Source organism: Saccopteryx leptura, chromosome 6, assembly GCF_036850995.1.
Source record: "Saccopteryx leptura isolate mSacLep1 chromosome 6, mSacLep1_pri_phased_curated, whole genome shotgun sequence".
Taxonomy (NCBI): domain Eukaryota; kingdom Metazoa; phylum Chordata; class Mammalia; order Chiroptera; family Emballonuridae; genus Saccopteryx; species Saccopteryx leptura.
Genome location: NC_089508.1, coordinates 36,198,017 through 36,215,173, shown reverse-complemented (window position 1 = coordinate 36,215,173; position 17,157 = coordinate 36,198,017). Strand labels below are relative to the sequence as shown.

The 17,157-nt window shown below is 39.8% G+C and overlaps 2 protein-coding genes and 1 non-coding gene across 3 annotated transcripts in view; 2 read left to right on the top strand and 1 right to left on the bottom strand.

Annotated features, from left to right (window-relative positions):
- Positions 1-6,331, top strand: part of ZBTB1 (zinc finger and BTB domain containing 1) — a 29,109-nt gene extending 22,778 nt beyond the window's left edge. Inside the window, exon 4 of the mRNA XM_066388479.1 lies at positions 4,573-6,331. Coding sequence (XP_066244576.1) covers positions 4,573-4,609 — 37 coding nt within the window. The 3' untranslated portion in view covers positions 4,610-6,331. The remainder of the gene's footprint in view (positions 1-4,572) is intronic.
- Positions 6,332-6,798: 467 nt separating this feature from the next.
- On the bottom strand, positions 6,799-6,862 carry LOC136377997 (small nucleolar RNA SNORD2). Its single transcript, XR_010746588.1, has one exon. It is a non-coding gene; the product is annotated as a small nucleolar RNA SNORD2 (small nucleolar RNA).
- A 3,171-nt stretch (positions 6,863-10,033) lies between these two features.
- HSPA2 (heat shock protein family A (Hsp70) member 2) lies at positions 10,034-12,804 on the top strand. Its single transcript, XM_066342124.1, has one exon. The coding sequence runs from the start codon at positions 10,440-10,442 to the stop codon at positions 12,345-12,347; it is 1,908 nt and encodes a 635-aa protein (XP_066198221.1). The 5' UTR covers positions 10,034-10,439; the 3' UTR covers positions 12,348-12,804.
- The last annotated feature ends 4,353 nt before the right edge of the window (positions 12,805-17,157 follow it).

The window sequence follows — 17,157 nt, the reverse complement described above, 5'->3', positions numbered from 1 at the left end:
GCCAAAAATATGCTTAAATATTAGAGATAGTATACTATTATGTTCTTAAAAAGTGGGGAGAGAGGCTGCTGGTGGTTGGCAACTTTCTCCGGATTAAAACTACTTGTTTCTCTAAATCACTTGTTAAGGAACTTCCATTGTTACTAGTTCTCTGGAAAATTCCCCACAAAGAACTAGTGTAATAGTTAAACAAAAATTTGTCATTGTTAAAAACTATATCAGTACCAACCAAAAGAAAAATAACTCCGGCCAGGTAGCTCAGTTTATCAGAGCATCATCCAGATACGCCAAGGTTACAGGTTCTATCCCTGGTCAGGACACATACAAGAATAAACCAATGAATGCATAGATAAGTGGAACAACATCGATGATTCTCTCCCTCCCTCCATCACTCCCTCTTTCCATCACTCCTCCCTCACCCCTCTCTAAAATCAATCAATAAAAATAATTTTTAAAAGTAACCTGAATGGCCTGATCAGGTGGTGGCGCAGTGGATAGAGCGTTGGACTGGGATGCGGAAGACCCAGGTTCGAGAACCCGAGGTTGCCAGTTTGAGCGAGGGCTCATCTGGTTTGAGCAAAAAGCTCACCAGCTTGGACCCAAGGTCACTGGCTGGAGCAAGGGGTTACTCGGTCTGCTGAAGGCCCGCGGTCAAGGCATGTATGAGAAAATCAATGAACAATTAAGGTGTTGCAACGCGCAATGAAAAACTAATGATTGATGCTTCTCATCTCCGTTCCTGTCTGTCTGTCCCTGTCTATCCCTCTCTCTGTCTCTGTAAAAAAAAAAAAAAAAAAAAAAAGTAACCTGAATGTGTATGTGCACACATGGTTGAGAATAAAGAGATTTGATATTTTATTTTAAATGGTTTTATGAATAAAAATTTTTTGCCATTAATCTATTTTGATCAGTTCTTCATCTTTGCTCACTATCCCCATCTCATCTCCTGTTTAAGAAATGCTTGTCAGTAGTGAATGCTACTGCCATGCAGGTACTCTAGCATTATACCAAGGCTGAGGATTTCAGGGTACTTACTGAAAAGCTCTGTGGGAACATATCCTTGTGGAATGTTTCCCATAGCTGAGGTGCAGTAAAATGGGGTTGACAGGATGAATATCAGGAAACAAGCAAGTAGAGTTATATTTGGTGTTAAGCTGAAGCTGCAGGTCAGATTTGGAAACGCATGATCCATCCATCCGAGGCTCTCACTAGTAATCCTCATATCCATTTAGCGCACTTTCTACTCTGCTAAATACATATTTCGTTTTAATTAGTCCTCACAGCCTTATGAGGTATCATTCTAATTTTTCAGATGGGGACTGAGGTTCAGACAATATTTTATCCTGAGACCACACTGAAACTAAATACTATAGAGTTGGAATTTGAGCTTAGACCTGTCTGATTTCTTCATTCCTATATTTGACCACTAACCTACATACATACTCAACCTACCAAGAAGTACAAAGAAAGGTCTTTTCAGCCTAGGAACATGAGCGCTAAAGCTCCTATGAGACCGTGCTTCTTGTCCATCACTTGTCATCTGCAGTGCCTGGTAAGGTAACTGGTAACAGTGGGTACCTGATGAACACATTGAATAATGTGAAAATACGTCGGTCGGAAATAAAACTTTATTTGAATGGTTCATTCAGAATGATGTTTTGGAAATAAAGACTAAATACTAATGTTTTAATTTTATATAAACTTAAAACATTTAGTGGGATTATCAGCCATTTTTTTTAGGTCCATGGCAGGTGCTCAATTAAATATTAATTATAAAACATAGTTCAACATCTGTTAACTCCCCCTGCCCCTTTTATGTTTTGCTCTTTTCCACCAGTCCCAATGCCTTTTACTGGTTACCACTGATGAACAATTCAACTTATTTGAAAAGATTCCCAGGAAAAATCAGGACCCCAGAATAACTAGTTTCCTCTTTTTGCTTTAACAGAGGATGTGGATAAGAAAATTTTCATTTCTTTGGCTAAAAAACAAAATCCACAATTACTATATTGATTGTGATTGATTAAAATTTATAGAGCAATCAAAATTTGCCTAAAAACAAATGTTGGTTTTTCTAGCCATTTGTAATTTATCAAAAAAATAAAATCTATGGCTTTCTAGTGTAAACTTTAAAAGTCTTACTTGTAAAAAAAAAAAATCTTACTTGTAAAAGAACTTAATTTCAGGAAACAATAGCTGTATATTCACCTTAACCTAGCAGCAAATAATGAAAAAATGAAGTTATTTAATGGTTTAAGTGAAAGTTTCCTCCCAGTAGATCTGATTTTAACTTTATGCATCGATTGATTTCTATACAATATAGCTTTTGACTATATGTTAAGTCTGCTACTTGAACGATCTATCATCTGCGAGATTGTACTTCAGTTAGAATAGAAGAATGAGCCTGACCAGGCGGTGGCGCAGTGGATAGACTGTCGGACTGAGATGCAGAGGACCCAGGTTTGAGACCCCGAGGTCGCCAGATTGAATGCGGGCTCCTCTGGTTTGAGCAAGGCTCACCAGCTTGAGCCCAAGGTCGCTGGCTTGAGCAAAGGGTTACTTGGTCTGCTGAAGGCCCATGGTCAAGGCACATATGAGAAAGCAATCAATGAATAACTAAGGTGTCCCTACGAAAAACTGATTGATGCTTCTCATCTCTCTCAGCAATCAATGAATAACTAAGGTGCCGCTATGAAAAACTAATGATTGATTCTTCTCATCTCTCTCTGTTCCTGTCTGTCTGTCCCTATCTATCCCTCTGTCTGACTCTCTCTGTCTCTTTAAAAAAAAAATAGATGAGTAATTATATAATCATTTGGGTGGCCCCTTCTCATGACTTTCTATCGAACTCTTGGATATATTACTTGGTAACATGGAGTCACATACTAAAACCATATAAAATTTACCTGCTTATAAAATGACATGCTGGCAAGAAGCTAAAATCCACGGATTTGGAAGTGTATTGGTAAAATATAAATATTAACCAAATCACAATGGCAGCTTGCAAATTCATGCTAATTTTAAACCAACATAATACCACCTACATGTTTATGTGCACATGCTTACTTGACTTTAGCATTAAGAAGTTTAAATCCTATACTGCTCACAAAAAGTAGGGGATATTTCAAAGTGAATATGAAGTGATAAAATACCCCCTACTTTTTGTGAGCAGAATATTTAAGTTGTTCCCTTTATGTTCAGGAGAACCAAATTATTGAGATTTGTTAGTGATAGTTATTCAGCCTATCAAAATCTACCACAGGCCCTGGCCGGTTGGCTCAGCAGTAGAGCGTTGGCCTAGCGTGCGGAGGACCCGGGTTCGATTCCCGGCCAGGGCACACAGGAGAAGCGCCCATTTGCTTCTCCACCCCTCCGCTGCGCTTTCCTCTCTGTCTCTCTCTTCCCCTCCCGCAGCCAAGGCTCCATTGGAGCAAAGATGGCCCGGGCGCTGGGGATGGCTCTGTGGCCTCTGCCTCAGGCGCTAGAGTGGCTCTGGTCGCAACATGGCGACACCCAGGATGGGCAGAGCATCGCCCCCTGGTGGGCGTGCCGGGTGGATCCTGGTCGGGTGCATGCGGGAGTCTGTCTGCTGTCTCTCCCTGTTTCCAGCTTCAGAAAAATGGAAGGAAAAAAAAAAAAAATCTACCACAGGTCACCAGGGAGCAGGAAGCCATTATAATTTCTCATAATCTTATATTCATTTGCTGACAGAAAAAGATATTAGATTACAACTCAGTACTTGGCTCTAGATTGAATGTATCGATGTACTAATTGCCATTATAATAAGTAAGAAATCACAGGGAACTGGGATCAAAGGGCCAAAAAAAAGGACATGGTTGCATGCAGATTATTAGTCACCATTTCTTTCAAATGCTTATATATATGTTCCTTCCATGTGAGGGGAAAATATTTTAAGAGACAATCTCTTTTTTTTTTTAAATTCAGGCAAAGCATTGCAGCAAAAAAATAATTCTACTCAGAATCATTGGGGCAGGTTAGGGGAACTATAAATTTGTGAATTTGAAGGGAAATGTGGGTGTGTTTGTGTTGTCTTTATTTTCATTTGCAAAGTGTATACAACACAATATTCAAAGAGAATAATGTTAGCTTGATGTTTCACTTTTAAACTTTTAGGTCTATGTTTTAACCAGATTTGCCATTAAGTTAAAATTCACTGTAAAATTCTTTTATTTGAAGGAAAACACTTAACTGCTTTCTTCCTCCCTACTTTTGTCTACCTGGCTGACCTCCTATCTTTTTTTATGTTACATATTTATATGCCTTACCCTTTCTAGCTTAGATCAAGGGGGGAAAAGCACCCCTATAGTTGAAGAATTATTTGAGTAACAACACCTTATATTTGAAGGATATAATGAGTTACATTGGGGAAGAAATTAAATAAATTTCAGTTCTAGGAACTATACTTTTGTTTTCATTCTTTGTTCTAGAAATAGTGTGCTGGCTTGATATCAAAAGCCATGAAATTCTGGCCTAAGACTTAATGTTGTATCTTGTAGAGCAGCCAACTTGCACTATTATTTTTCTTGAGTTTTGTCTTTTTCTGTGTGGCAGTGGTGAAATAGGGCCTTCTAAACCTCTGGAGAAGTGAGATCTGAATTTGGAGAGAACATGGGGAAGAATCAATCTTCAACAGATAATCTTTAAGTCCAGACCCAGGAATATCAGATCTGAAGTGACACCATCTTTTCTGTCTTCCTGACAAACCTCATCAGCCCCAAAAGTTCCAGTTGCGAGCATCCAAGAAAACTCAGTAAAGATCACTTTGAAATCACTTTGTTGTGACAAAAATTGATTCATGAAGACTCTCCTAGTATTTGTGGAAAATCTGCTAAAGAAAAGTAGAATATTCATAAGACATCAGTGAGTAAAGCTACACTAAAATGAAATTTTATAAACTATCTTCAAGGGTCCCTTCTAAAAGGCTTACAGGCTACAATAAATATTATAGAGATAATCACATAATTGTATAAATGCGTATAATTCTAAACTTTAGAATTATTTAAGATAATCTGAATCAGAGTTTATATATTAGGAAATGCATTTAGACAATTTAAAAAATTATACATCAAAACCTGTAGACTATAAATGAAAAATGTGGATACAAAGAAAAAAAATAAGACCAATATTGTAACAAGAAAACAGTTATTGTAATATAACATTTGCCCTTCTTTTTCACTGTATATATGTTGTAAACTTTATTATAATGAAGCTCTCTTTTAAGTCTGTTAACTTGAAGGAAAAACAGAAGTGTAATTACTTCTTCAATAATAATAGATTTTCACAAATCACAACCAGGAACAGTGTATCTTAAAGACATTATTTTCTTTTGAATTTAGCAAACTAACCTAATAGGACAGAATGAGTTTCTGTTCACCATTCTCAGTATTAATGTTTCTCAGTTTTTAAATTTCAAGATAAAATTCAACTAATTGAATAAAACAACAGTTAACATATTTTTAAAGACCTTTCATGACAAAATGAAATGTTTGGTGAAATATTAAATTGGTTACAATACTTTGTTTTATAGATATGCTCATACACACATTCCTTAACTATATGAATCTTCTAGCCATATTATTTTCTTATTGTCAATGTATTGTAGTTTTATTTTTGGTAAACTGTGTACCCAGTTCATTATTATGTTATTATTTTTGTTTATTGTGCAATATCAAGATGTCATATATTTTCAGAAATGTATATTATGTTTTATGCCTATTCAAATATTTTTAAAAAGAGTTGCACAAAGAGCTCTAACTTAGAGTATACACGCGGAAGTAATTTTAGATCTCTAGCTATAAAATAGGATAACTTGAATATTCATTCTAACAGATTACCAAAAATCAGAGAAAGTCAATTACAATGTGATGGTGAATGCAGGGGTGAGAAGGTGAAGAGAAATCCACTAAAGATTTTAAATTTATATGAATTCAACTGCTTTAAAATAAGTTTAGAGAAGTGTTAGTTTCTAAAAAACAAAACAAAACTAGAGTTAATCTCTTTTGGGAGCTTCAGGAAGCCTTTAGAACTACAGACTGCTAAGAAATAGGAAATAGAAATGATAAAAAAAATATTATCTATATTTAAAGGTGCCAGATCAATATAGTAGAGACTCAATTTTTAATTGACTGGTGGAATTAGACTAAAAAAAATATGGCTTAAATTTTTACTGTACTAAAATAAAAATGTAATAAATAATAAGTGATATGAATGCATTCTATAATATTTTCTGTGTATGAGTATAAAATGAAGTTTATTGGATTATATAGAGAATTTTTGTTAACATTTTTAGTCCATTGCTTTTACCTAATAAAATTTGCTCCTCTATGTTCAGAAGTTAAATCATCTGTATACTACTTTTATTTATACTGTATTTTTCAATCTGGCCCTTTAAAAAATTATTTTCTGAAAAATTTTCAATTCTTTCCATTCTCTAATACCAAAATAATAAATTATCTGAAACAGCTAATTATGGTGGTCCTGAGCAGGTTCACAGGTAATGCAAAAAAAAAATTAACTAAAATTACTACTGCTAGGTCCTGTTTCCTGTTAATATATAATGACTGAGAAAGCACTATTTCATGGCAAACACTAATAGCAACAAGTGACTTGGGTTTCTTTATAATATAAAAAAATTATTTATAAAAATTCACTGACATAGTATTTAGCTATTTCAGGGGGTTGTTTCTCAAAATAAAACCATAATTTATTCGTAGAAATAACCTCCTAACCAGTATAATTCATTTTATTTTCAGTTAAAGAGGTTAATAATTTTGTTTCAAGTGATCAGCAATGAGTATTCATTTCAGATCAGTTATGAAAGATGACTGTCATAACTTCAGTTAATTTGATTTCACTTAATGTGTCAACAATAATGGCACACTGATTCTGACTCTTCATGTACATAAGGCAAAAACTTAACTTCTTTCAGATCATTTCAGACTGTTCTACAGGAGTCTATCCTCCAAGTTAGTACTCTACAAAACTGAAGTATGTACAATTTGTCTGCTGTGGTCACAGATATAGTTCTATCTGGAAAAGCCTCTTCCAGGTTTGAGTCTGATAGCCTTCCACACCAGGCATGGTAGTGTTCTACCCCAGGCTACTGTTGTATCTATAGTTTAGCTGTAACTTTAGTTTTCCAAGACTAAAAGAAGCAAATAGTGAAATATTTCTTATATTGACAGGTGACTGGATAAATATTTTGGGACAGGGTACTTCCAATGGATTATAAATTTTTTTCCCTAGTAATTTGGGAAAAAGTGATTTTGCTCAGTCTCCTTAGGGCAAGCCTGACTATCCATACACATAGTTTTAGACCTTATTTTATTCATATTTGCTTCTCTAGTGCAAGTATTCTCAGATGTAAATTTGATCATTTTGATGGGTCAAGTCATATTTTTAATGAATTCTGAACCACAATCATCAAAAAGAACAAGATTTTTAAAAAGTCAATACAAATCAGGAACCATGTTAAAATTCCAAGAATGCTCAATGTATGATAATGCTCTAGGACTACAAAAGTTTATTTCATGTAAGATCAAAATGGAAATACTGTGTCTTTTTGGGAAAGCTCATGATGCCATCTAAAATATGATACATCAGGTTACTAGGTGAAAAGTTAGAGCAGAAAAAAAGATATATATAGCTAATGAAAATGCAGATAAATTGTTACTGTAGTTTCAGAAAACGGTGTTAAAGATGAATGTGGTTGTTAGATTACAAGAGTTGTTTGTAATGACTGTACATAGTTACTAAGAACCTCTCCCTTCTGAAGTTCTAATTTTAGTGTTTGTGTATAAGAACTGGCATGTTTGCTTTTTGCAATCTTGCTTTGAGGTAAATGAGTGAGGGCTGTCTCAATACAAGTGATCTGAAGAGTCTGTTTCTTATAGTTCTTTTTGTGGGTATGCTGTCTCTAAATCATATCATATTATCAGCCCTACAAAGAATTTGGATTGTTCTCCAACCCTTTAATTCCCTTTTTTAAAAAAATACATAAAAGACATCAACTTGCAAGAATAAAATCAAGAGATAGGTGTTCAGAATTTAAGGCAGGTTCAAAAGAAAACTTTTGGTCTTTATCTTTGTTTTCCTAATATTTTCTTTAAAGTTTTCCTAATTCAAATTTTTTAATTCCAGAGGAGATAGGAATTATGGTTAAAACCAGTACTATTTAACTAATGAGATTAACAAATTAATAGTAAATGTGTCTTTGAAGATTGGAAATTACTGTACATACACAATTTGATAAATGAAATGTAAGTGTTCATTGATAGACTTTATAGGGTTCTAGCAACATTACTTCTTGGTCACAGATTACTGTGTATTTCTCAAGACAAAAACTTGGCTCCAGCACTGTCTCACACAACTTCGATACAGGCTGTCTATTACTACCCTCTTTTAAAGGGTAGTTCCCCACCTCCTATAGCCTAGGTGGGTGAGGGGAAACATGGCACATAGAGCTCTTAAATGTATCCTGTCCACCTGAAGACACTTTCTTTTCTTTTTTAATGTTTATTTTATTGATTTTAGAGAGAGACAGGAACATCATCTGCTCCTCTATGTGCCCTGACAGGATCAAACTGGCACCCTCAGCGCTTTGGGACGATGCTCTCACCAACCCAGCCGTCCAGCCAGGGCCTGAAGACACTATTTCTTACTTGTATCCTTGCCCTTGTAGTGACACTAATTTGCACAGAACTTGTAGTTGCTCTCCTCTTAGCCCAAGCTACCTCAACCCATCCAAAGAATGCCTTTCCCCCTTTGTTGGCAAACTTCAGCGCCTGGATCAGCATGTCATCTCTTCCAGGAAGCCTTCACTTTTCTGTCTGCATGTGCCCCTCCATTGTGTTCCAATAACACTTCTCTCGCATTATGTTTATCTCGTTATTAGATTCTCAACCTCATACAACAGACTAGCTCATCTGTCTTTTTACTGTCGCACAGTAGGTACCTGTTAGAGCTCGTTGAATGACTGTCTACAGCTCCCCGCTCCTGCTCCCATGTGAAGTGTTAGCCCAGCGAGTTTGTTAGTTTTCCTTCGAGCCCAGACAGTGCTTCCAAACCTATCCTCACATTCCTCTTATAAAATGAATTGCTCTCCTTTACATCTGTTGAGGGTTTATGCTTCTAATCTAATGTAACTTCAGCATAGCTAAAGAAAATAATCTCATCAGTTGAGCTGTCATAAACATGATCGCGTGAGTGGGGAACGCGAGAGTCGGGCTGGGCATGAGTCTGGGTTATTTTATGATGCTTCAACATGAGGGTTTGATTATAGATTTTCCCGTGAATAAAACTCCTGAAACAAAAAATAAGAAAAGCAGTGGAGAGAACAGGGAGACAAAATCCGAAAGCTTAGAGGGGCAGAAACAGCTGGAAAACGAGGTAGATTAAGTTTAAACGCTGGGAAGACGAGTTGCAGCCACTCCCCAGCCTCCCATTCCGCAGGCCTCCCACGGGCGGCGCGGAAAACGGCCGGCCTCTTCGGGGTTTCTCCCCGGCTCCCTCCGGGCTTCTGTTGTTCCCGCCTGCCGGGCTGTTGACGTCCAGCGCTCATACCCACTGAGAGGCGGCGAAGTACGCGAAGTAAAATTCCAGGAGGCCACAGCCCAATTCTGAACTTCTGTGTCATTTTTGTCCCCGGCTCCGGGGGGGGGGGGGGGGGGGAGCCGCCCCTACGCCGAGGCCATGCCAACTTTAAAAAGGGGATCCTGGCCCTATTTCCTCGGTGCAACCAACACAATGAACTACCCTGCCCCGCGTGCTAGGTGAGTCAGTACATCGACACTGAACTACACGCACTTAAGGCCTAGGAACTGAGCGAACAACCCAGACGACTCCCCTCTCCCGGCTCCCCTTCCGCGCCTCCGCCCCCACCACGCCCTAGCTTTTCCTTCCCCACCCACCTTGGAAGCCTGCGCTGCCCATTGGTCTCGTGCCCTGCCAATCCAATGGGTGTCGACGAATCCCGCCTTAGGGAAGGCAAAGATGAGAAAAAAAGCATGTCCACCTGGCGGAGGTCCGGGGCGTACGCGAGCCTAACGCACTCCAGCCGCGGGTGGCGCGCAAGGCGCGGCGGACCCCCGCCACTAGGAGACTCGGGAGCGGCATATTTGCATAACGGCCTGCCCTCGCCTCCCAGCGCGGGCCCCCTCATTCAACTTGAAATCTGTTGGGCCACGGGCGGGTCACTCAGACAAAGGCAAGCCTTGGCGGGCGATCCTGGGAGCGGATTGGCTCCAGGAGTTTCCACAGGGCGGCAGGGAGGTGGCTATAAGTGCGGGGAGGCGAAGGAGGCGAACGCGAGTCGGTGGTTGCGCTCGTGGTGTCAGGTGCAAGTTGACCGTTAGTTGACGCCGCGGACTTTCTATCCCAAGGGTTCTCGCCTAACGTCGCTTGCCTAGCTTTGCGTCAGGATGTCCGCCCGCGGCCCGGCTATCGGCATCGACCTGGGCACCACCTACTCCTGCGTGGGGGTCTTCCAACATGGCAAAGTGGAGATCATCGCGAACGACCAGGGCAACCGCACCACCCCCAGCTACGTGGCCTTCACCGACACCGAGCGCCTCATTGGAGACGCCGCCAAGAACCAGGTGGCCATGAACCCCACCAATACCATCTTCGATGCCAAGAGGCTGATCGGACGGAAGTTCGAGGACGCCACAGTGCAGTCGGACATGAAACACTGGCCTTTCCGGGTGGTTAGTGAGGGAGGCAAGCCCAAAGTGCAGGTGGAGTACAAGGGAGAGATCAAGACCTTCTTCCCGGAGGAGATCTCCTCCATGGTCCTCACTAAGATGAAGGAGATCGCCGAAGCCTACCTGGGGGGCAAGGTGCAGAGCGCAGTCATCACCGTCCCGGCCTATTTCAATGACTCGCAGCGCCAGGCCACCAAGGACGCGGGCACCATCACGGGCCTCAACGTGCTTCGTATCATCAACGAGCCGACGGCAGCGGCCATCGCCTACGGCCTGGACAAGAAGGGCTGCGCGGGCGGCGAGAAGAACGTGCTCATCTTTGACCTGGGAGGGGGCACCTTCGACGTGTCCATCCTGACCATTGAGGACGGCATCTTTGAGGTGAAGTCAACGGCCGGCGACACCCACCTGGGCGGCGAGGACTTCGACAACCGCATGGTGAGCCACCTGGCGGAGGAGTTCAAACGCAAGCACAAGAAGGACATTGGCCCCAACAAGCGCGCGGTGCGGCGGCTCCGCACCGCCTGCGAGCGCGCCAAGCGCACCCTGAGCTCGTCCACGCAGGCCAGCATCGAGATCGACTCGCTCTACGAGGGTGTGGACTTCTACACGTCCATCACCCGCGCCCGCTTCGAGGAGCTCAACGCGGACCTCTTCCGCGGGACCCTGGAGCCGGTGGAGAAGGCGCTGCGCGACGCCAAGCTGGACAAGGGCCAGATCCAGGAGATTGTGCTGGTCGGCGGCTCCACCCGAATCCCCAAGATCCAGAAGCTGCTGCAGGATTTCTTCAACGGCAAAGAGCTGAACAAGAGCATCAACCCCGACGAGGCGGTGGCCTACGGAGCGGCCGTGCAGGCGGCCATCCTCATCGGAGACAAGTCCGAGAACGTGCAGGACCTGCTGCTACTGGACGTGACCCCGCTGTCGCTGGGCATCGAGACGGCTGGCGGCGTCATGACCCCTCTCATCAAGAGGAACACCACGATCCCCACCAAGCAGACGCAGACCTTCACCACCTACTCGGATAACCAGAGCAGCGTGCTGGTGCAGGTGTACGAGGGCGAGCGGGCCATGACCAAGGACAACAACCTGCTGGGCAAGTTCGACCTGACCGGGATTCCCCCGGCGCCCCGCGGCGTCCCCCAGATCGAGGTCACCTTCGACATCGACGCCAACGGCATCCTCAATGTCACCGCCGCTGACAAGAGCACCGGCAAAGAAAATAAAATCACCATCACCAATGACAAGGGGCGTCTGAGCAAGGACGACATCGACCGGATGGTGCAGGAGGCGGAGCGGTACAAATCCGAAGACGAGGCCAATCGCGACCGTGTTGCCGCGAAGAACGCCGTGGAGTCCTACACCTACAACATCAAGCAGTCGGTGGAAGACGAGAAATTGAGGGGCAAGATTAGCGAGCAGGACAAAAACAAGATCCTCGACAAGTGTCAGGAAGTGATCAGCTGGCTTGACCGAAACCAGATGGCGGAGAAAGATGAGTATGAACACAAGCAGAAGGAGCTGGAGAGAGTGTGCAACCCCATCATCAGCAAACTGTACCAGGGCGGCCCTGGCGGCGGCGGGTCCGGAGCCTCCGGGGGGCCCACCATCGAGGAAGTGGACTAAGTTTGCTCTCCAGTCAGCGTAATCCTCTTTTCCTTTCTCTATTTTTTTTCCTTTTGTTTTTTTCTTTGAAATGTCCTGTGCCAAGTCAGAGATCTATTTTTGGAAGCCTTTAGCCCGGTATATGCATATGAAAGGAAAGGAGCAACAACTTAGTTTAATTCTAAAAGGTTAGTTCTAAAGTTTGATTTTTAAAAACATTAATTGAAGTTTCTCTTTAATGTATTTTGCGTGTTTGCTGACGTGAGCATTTTTGGTTAGCTTAGTCTAGAGATGGGAAACCTGAAGTTTGCACACATGTTCTGTGGAAGCTTGGTAACAATAAAACATAGAAGCTTGAATTGTTCATTTTCATGTACTTCTTTAAGAGGAAAGTCAACATCGCAGTAAAGAACAGGCATTCTTTTGCACACAATTGGATAAATACAAGTTTAAAGTAAAGCTGAAATTGATCTCAAAATTACTGTCTTCGAGTTTTCAATTTTCTCTTGGTACTTTTTTTTTTTTTATCCCTGTTGGTCTTTAAGCTATTAGTATAAGGTGAAATTTATCTAACTCAATCTTGTCTAATTCTCAGATGAGGTTCCTGCTTTGAATTACCAACAACGTAAGGGGAGAAGATCTCGGTAACCCCCCCCCCCCTTTTAATACAGAAGCCTGACTAGAGTCTTTCAGGGTACACGACCTACTACTAAGGCTTGGCTTAAGTGTTCCAGTGAAAATCCACCTGAATATTTCATTAAAATACAAGCTATATTCTGGGGTTAAGTGCAAAATGATTCTTTTAACTAACAAAGGCTGGGACAGGAGTTGTCTCCTGATAATAGCCCAAAGTAGTATGAAACAAGTTGTCTACTTGTGACATACAGGTGCCTAAAATAAGAGCCAGTGGGCAAACTTTAAAGCCACGTAGTATTGAGTCCAAATTTAACCAAATATGGTTTAATTTTCTAGTAAAACAGCTCATCTTTTGAGCTTAAGACAAATTCTATAAGGGTATGTTTCTAGCAGGTATAATTTCTAGGAGGGTAGGAGGAGATAATGTAGTTAAACATTTTTTTTTTCTGATTTAAGAATCATAATGCTTTTGCAATACTTGCCTTAAATCACTAAAATAGATTTCTTTTTTAAAGGCAAATGACAAGATAGTCCTTTAGTTTTGTTAATATACAACTTCTCCATTTTCCTATATATCTGATTTGAGATTGTTATAGATAGGAATATCACAACCCTTAGGAATATCACAACCCTTTGGGATCCACTATTCTGGGCTTTAAAATACACGTCCTTGGGAGAAGGGGGTTCATGTTTATTGTTTTAGTGGAATTTCACTTCTGCTTTGTTCTGGTGTATTATTCTCTTTAAGGAGAACTTGGGATAAAGTCTATAAAGCTGATTGGGAAATGCATAGTTAACCTAATGTTTTCACCACACATAGACATTTTGATAACTCTTTGCAAGTGATATAGATTTGCTTCATGTTCATAACAATGAATTATAGAAACTATATTTTAGATTTAGTAGTGGACCCTTCTTTATCATCTAGAGAGATTAATCTTTGAAATAATATGAAAACTAGGGAACAAATTAGCCTAAAAATATTGGGCTTTGGTAATGACCCTTACACAAGAGCTGACTCTTGTGTACATATATATTTCTTATTCTTTTTTTTTTTTTTTTTTTTTAGCAAGTCTCATTTGGGTGGGGGATGAAGCTAAAAAGGCAATTGTGAAATTACTTCAACATAAACTTTAAAAAATTACACTGAAAAGCTGAAGATAACTTGGGTTTTTCAGTGCTGGTGTCAAGTTGGTGGAAAGTTTTCAGCAAGGAGACATTAAGGGTGTTTCACTGACTACAGATAATATGACAAATATGTGACAAACTACCTTAGTACTAAGAGAACAGGTCATCAGTAGCTTTAGAGTGACTTTTAGCATTAATTTTTATCAAGATAATACCCATGCTATTAAACTTCTATTAGCTCTTGATTTGTTGAAAGTGTTTATCCCTTGCTCTAACTTCAAAATATAATGGAGTCTTTCTGTAACTGCAATTTGGTAATAATATGACTCATTTAGACCTCACTTTAGAAGACGTCAGTTTATAATGTATTAGAAAAATGACTAGTGGTAGTCTCTTTGCTACTGTGGCCTGGTCTCTGGTAACTGGCTATAACACTTCAATCTATGTAGATACTACATTTTCTATTATTTTGGAAAGTAATTTGCAAAACTCCTAGCCTTCTTGAGTGTTTTTTATTTAATTCTGTCTTCTCAAATTTATCTAGATCTGAATGTTATTAAGATAAAGCCACCAAAGCAGCCATTCAGTGTTTCCAGGGGTCAGTTGAAACCAGTAACCAAATAACCCCTGGGAACTCCTTGGCAAATGTTAGATCAGCCATAGTCAAATGACAATGGAAAAAAGTACTTAATGTTAGAACAAGGCTAAATTACAGTTTAAGAATTAATTAAGCATCACTTGAACTTTAAAGTGAGTTGTGTTAGACTAGTGGTCAAGACTAAAGCAAATACAATACATATAGAATTCTAAGACATTAAAAAATACATTTCTCAGAATAGGCACTTAAATTCTATTTACCTGAATGTCTAATTAACATAGTTGTCCCTGTTTTGAGTCAATAAAACTAGACACCTGTTAAAATAAAACAGAATAAATTGATTACAGTATTCGAGATGTGTGAAATTTCAAAACAAACTCAAACTTTTTATAGTATTGATTTGATATGTGTAATGGAAATTCATTAAAACTTTCACATTAGAAGATATTAATGCTACATACTTAATTTTTAAAAATATTATTAATGTTAGAGAGGAGAGAGAGAGAGAGAAAGGAGGTGGGGGGAGGAGTGGGAAGCATCAACTCCTAGTTACTTCTCACATGGGCCTTGACAGGACAAGCCTGAAGTTTTGAACCAGCAACCTCAGCATTCCAGGTCAATGCAACTGCTGAACTACTGCGCCACCATTGGTCAGGCCACATACTTAAACTCACGCATAAAAATTCATCTAATTAATATGTCAGGAAGACTGAATCAGAATTTCTTCATCCTATATACAATCTTAAATGGGAACACAAGCTGGCTACCTCGATGAAAGATTTCTTTTTATGAAGCTCAAATAGTAGGCCCATGATAAGGCCTTCACCTATTTTGAATGTAGTTTCTAAAAGTTGTGAGACATTTTCCTGTTGCTTGAACACCACAATTAAATTGAAGTTTTAAAGAATCTCAAATCCATATATTAAGGTCAATTGCTTAAGGAATATATTTATTTAGGTTAAGGAACAACAGGAATACTCAGTTGCTTCTGTATGTTTAATTTATAAATAGGTATAAGAAAACTGTTTTGAAGGACTATTCTTAAGCATTAAAATTAAATACAGAATTTCATTCCTTGAAGAAAAAGTATGGATCTTTGGAAAAAGATCCCAGTATTTACTTTTGATTTGATATAGCTCTTGGAATGGGTATATGCATTTCTGAAGTTTAATAGGGTGATATTTAATGTAGAAATATCTTTCTTTTAGAATAAATCAAGAAGCCATAAGCTCTTTCCTCCACCACTTTCAGAATAGATTAGGTTGTTTGTGAATTCAAGATTGGGGAAATAACCACAAAATGGAGTTGCTAATTCAAGTATTGTCATTGCCATGTCCTTACTTGTTAATTTTTAAAGGTAGAATTATGATGTTCTGAAAAGCATCCTTTATGACTTTTTCATAGTATAAGCATGCATTATAATTTAGTGACTGTCTTGCACCTAAAATCGGAGATACTTAGTTCTATGTTATGTGCTTTTAGTTATATGACCTTAAGAAGTTTCTCTTAATTAGGAAAACACACACAAAACCGTCCCCTCACAGAATAGTTGGAATTATTAAATATTTAGATAGTACATTTATCCCTATTTTATAATACAAATTTTTTCTAAAGGGAAAATTATATTTCCATTTTAGGTTGTAAATATCTGTTATTATTTTTTAAAAATCTACTTGAGTTACTTTAAAAATAATGATTTAGAGCAATAAAAACAATTTTTTTAAAAAATTCAGTGAGAGGAGGGGAGGCAGAGACAGACTCCCACATGCGCTCAACCAGGATCCACCTGGCATGCCCACTAGGGAGTGATGCTTTGCCCATCCAGCGCTGCTGCTCGGTTGCAACAGGAGCCATTTTTTAGCGCCTGAGGCGGAGGCTGTGGATCCATCCTCAGCGCCTGGGGCCTACTTGCTGGAATCAAGCCATGGTTCCAGGAGGGAAGGAGAAGAGAGAGAGAGAAGCAGGGGAGTGGTGGAGAAGCAGATGGTCACTTCTCCTGTGTGCCCTGACTGGGAATCAAACCCAGGACATCCACAAGCTGGCCAATGCTCTACCACTGAACCAATCAGCCAGGGCCAATAAAAACCATCTTTTACTTCCCTCTTTTGTTAGGGTTTGGTAATACAGAAGTAAAAATTGTTGTTTGAAGTTATAGAAGGTTTCCTTTAGATATTATGTCCCTCTAGCTGGCACATGTGAAGTAACTTTTCATATTATTTTATGTATATCATTGATTTGGGTTCTCAACATAGTTTTCTACCTTAGTTTTGTGCATTAGACAGCCTGAAGTTAAACTATGGTGAGGTGTAAAAAGGTCTTTGTTTTTCTTATTCATTGAGATAAACTGGAGGTTGATGGAAGTCCTCCTGATATTGGCTGTGAGGTGAATCAATTCCAGGTTTTTCTGGAACTTCAGCTATTATTTCTCCGTCCTCCTCACCCCAAGCTATATACACTGCTTAGTGAAAA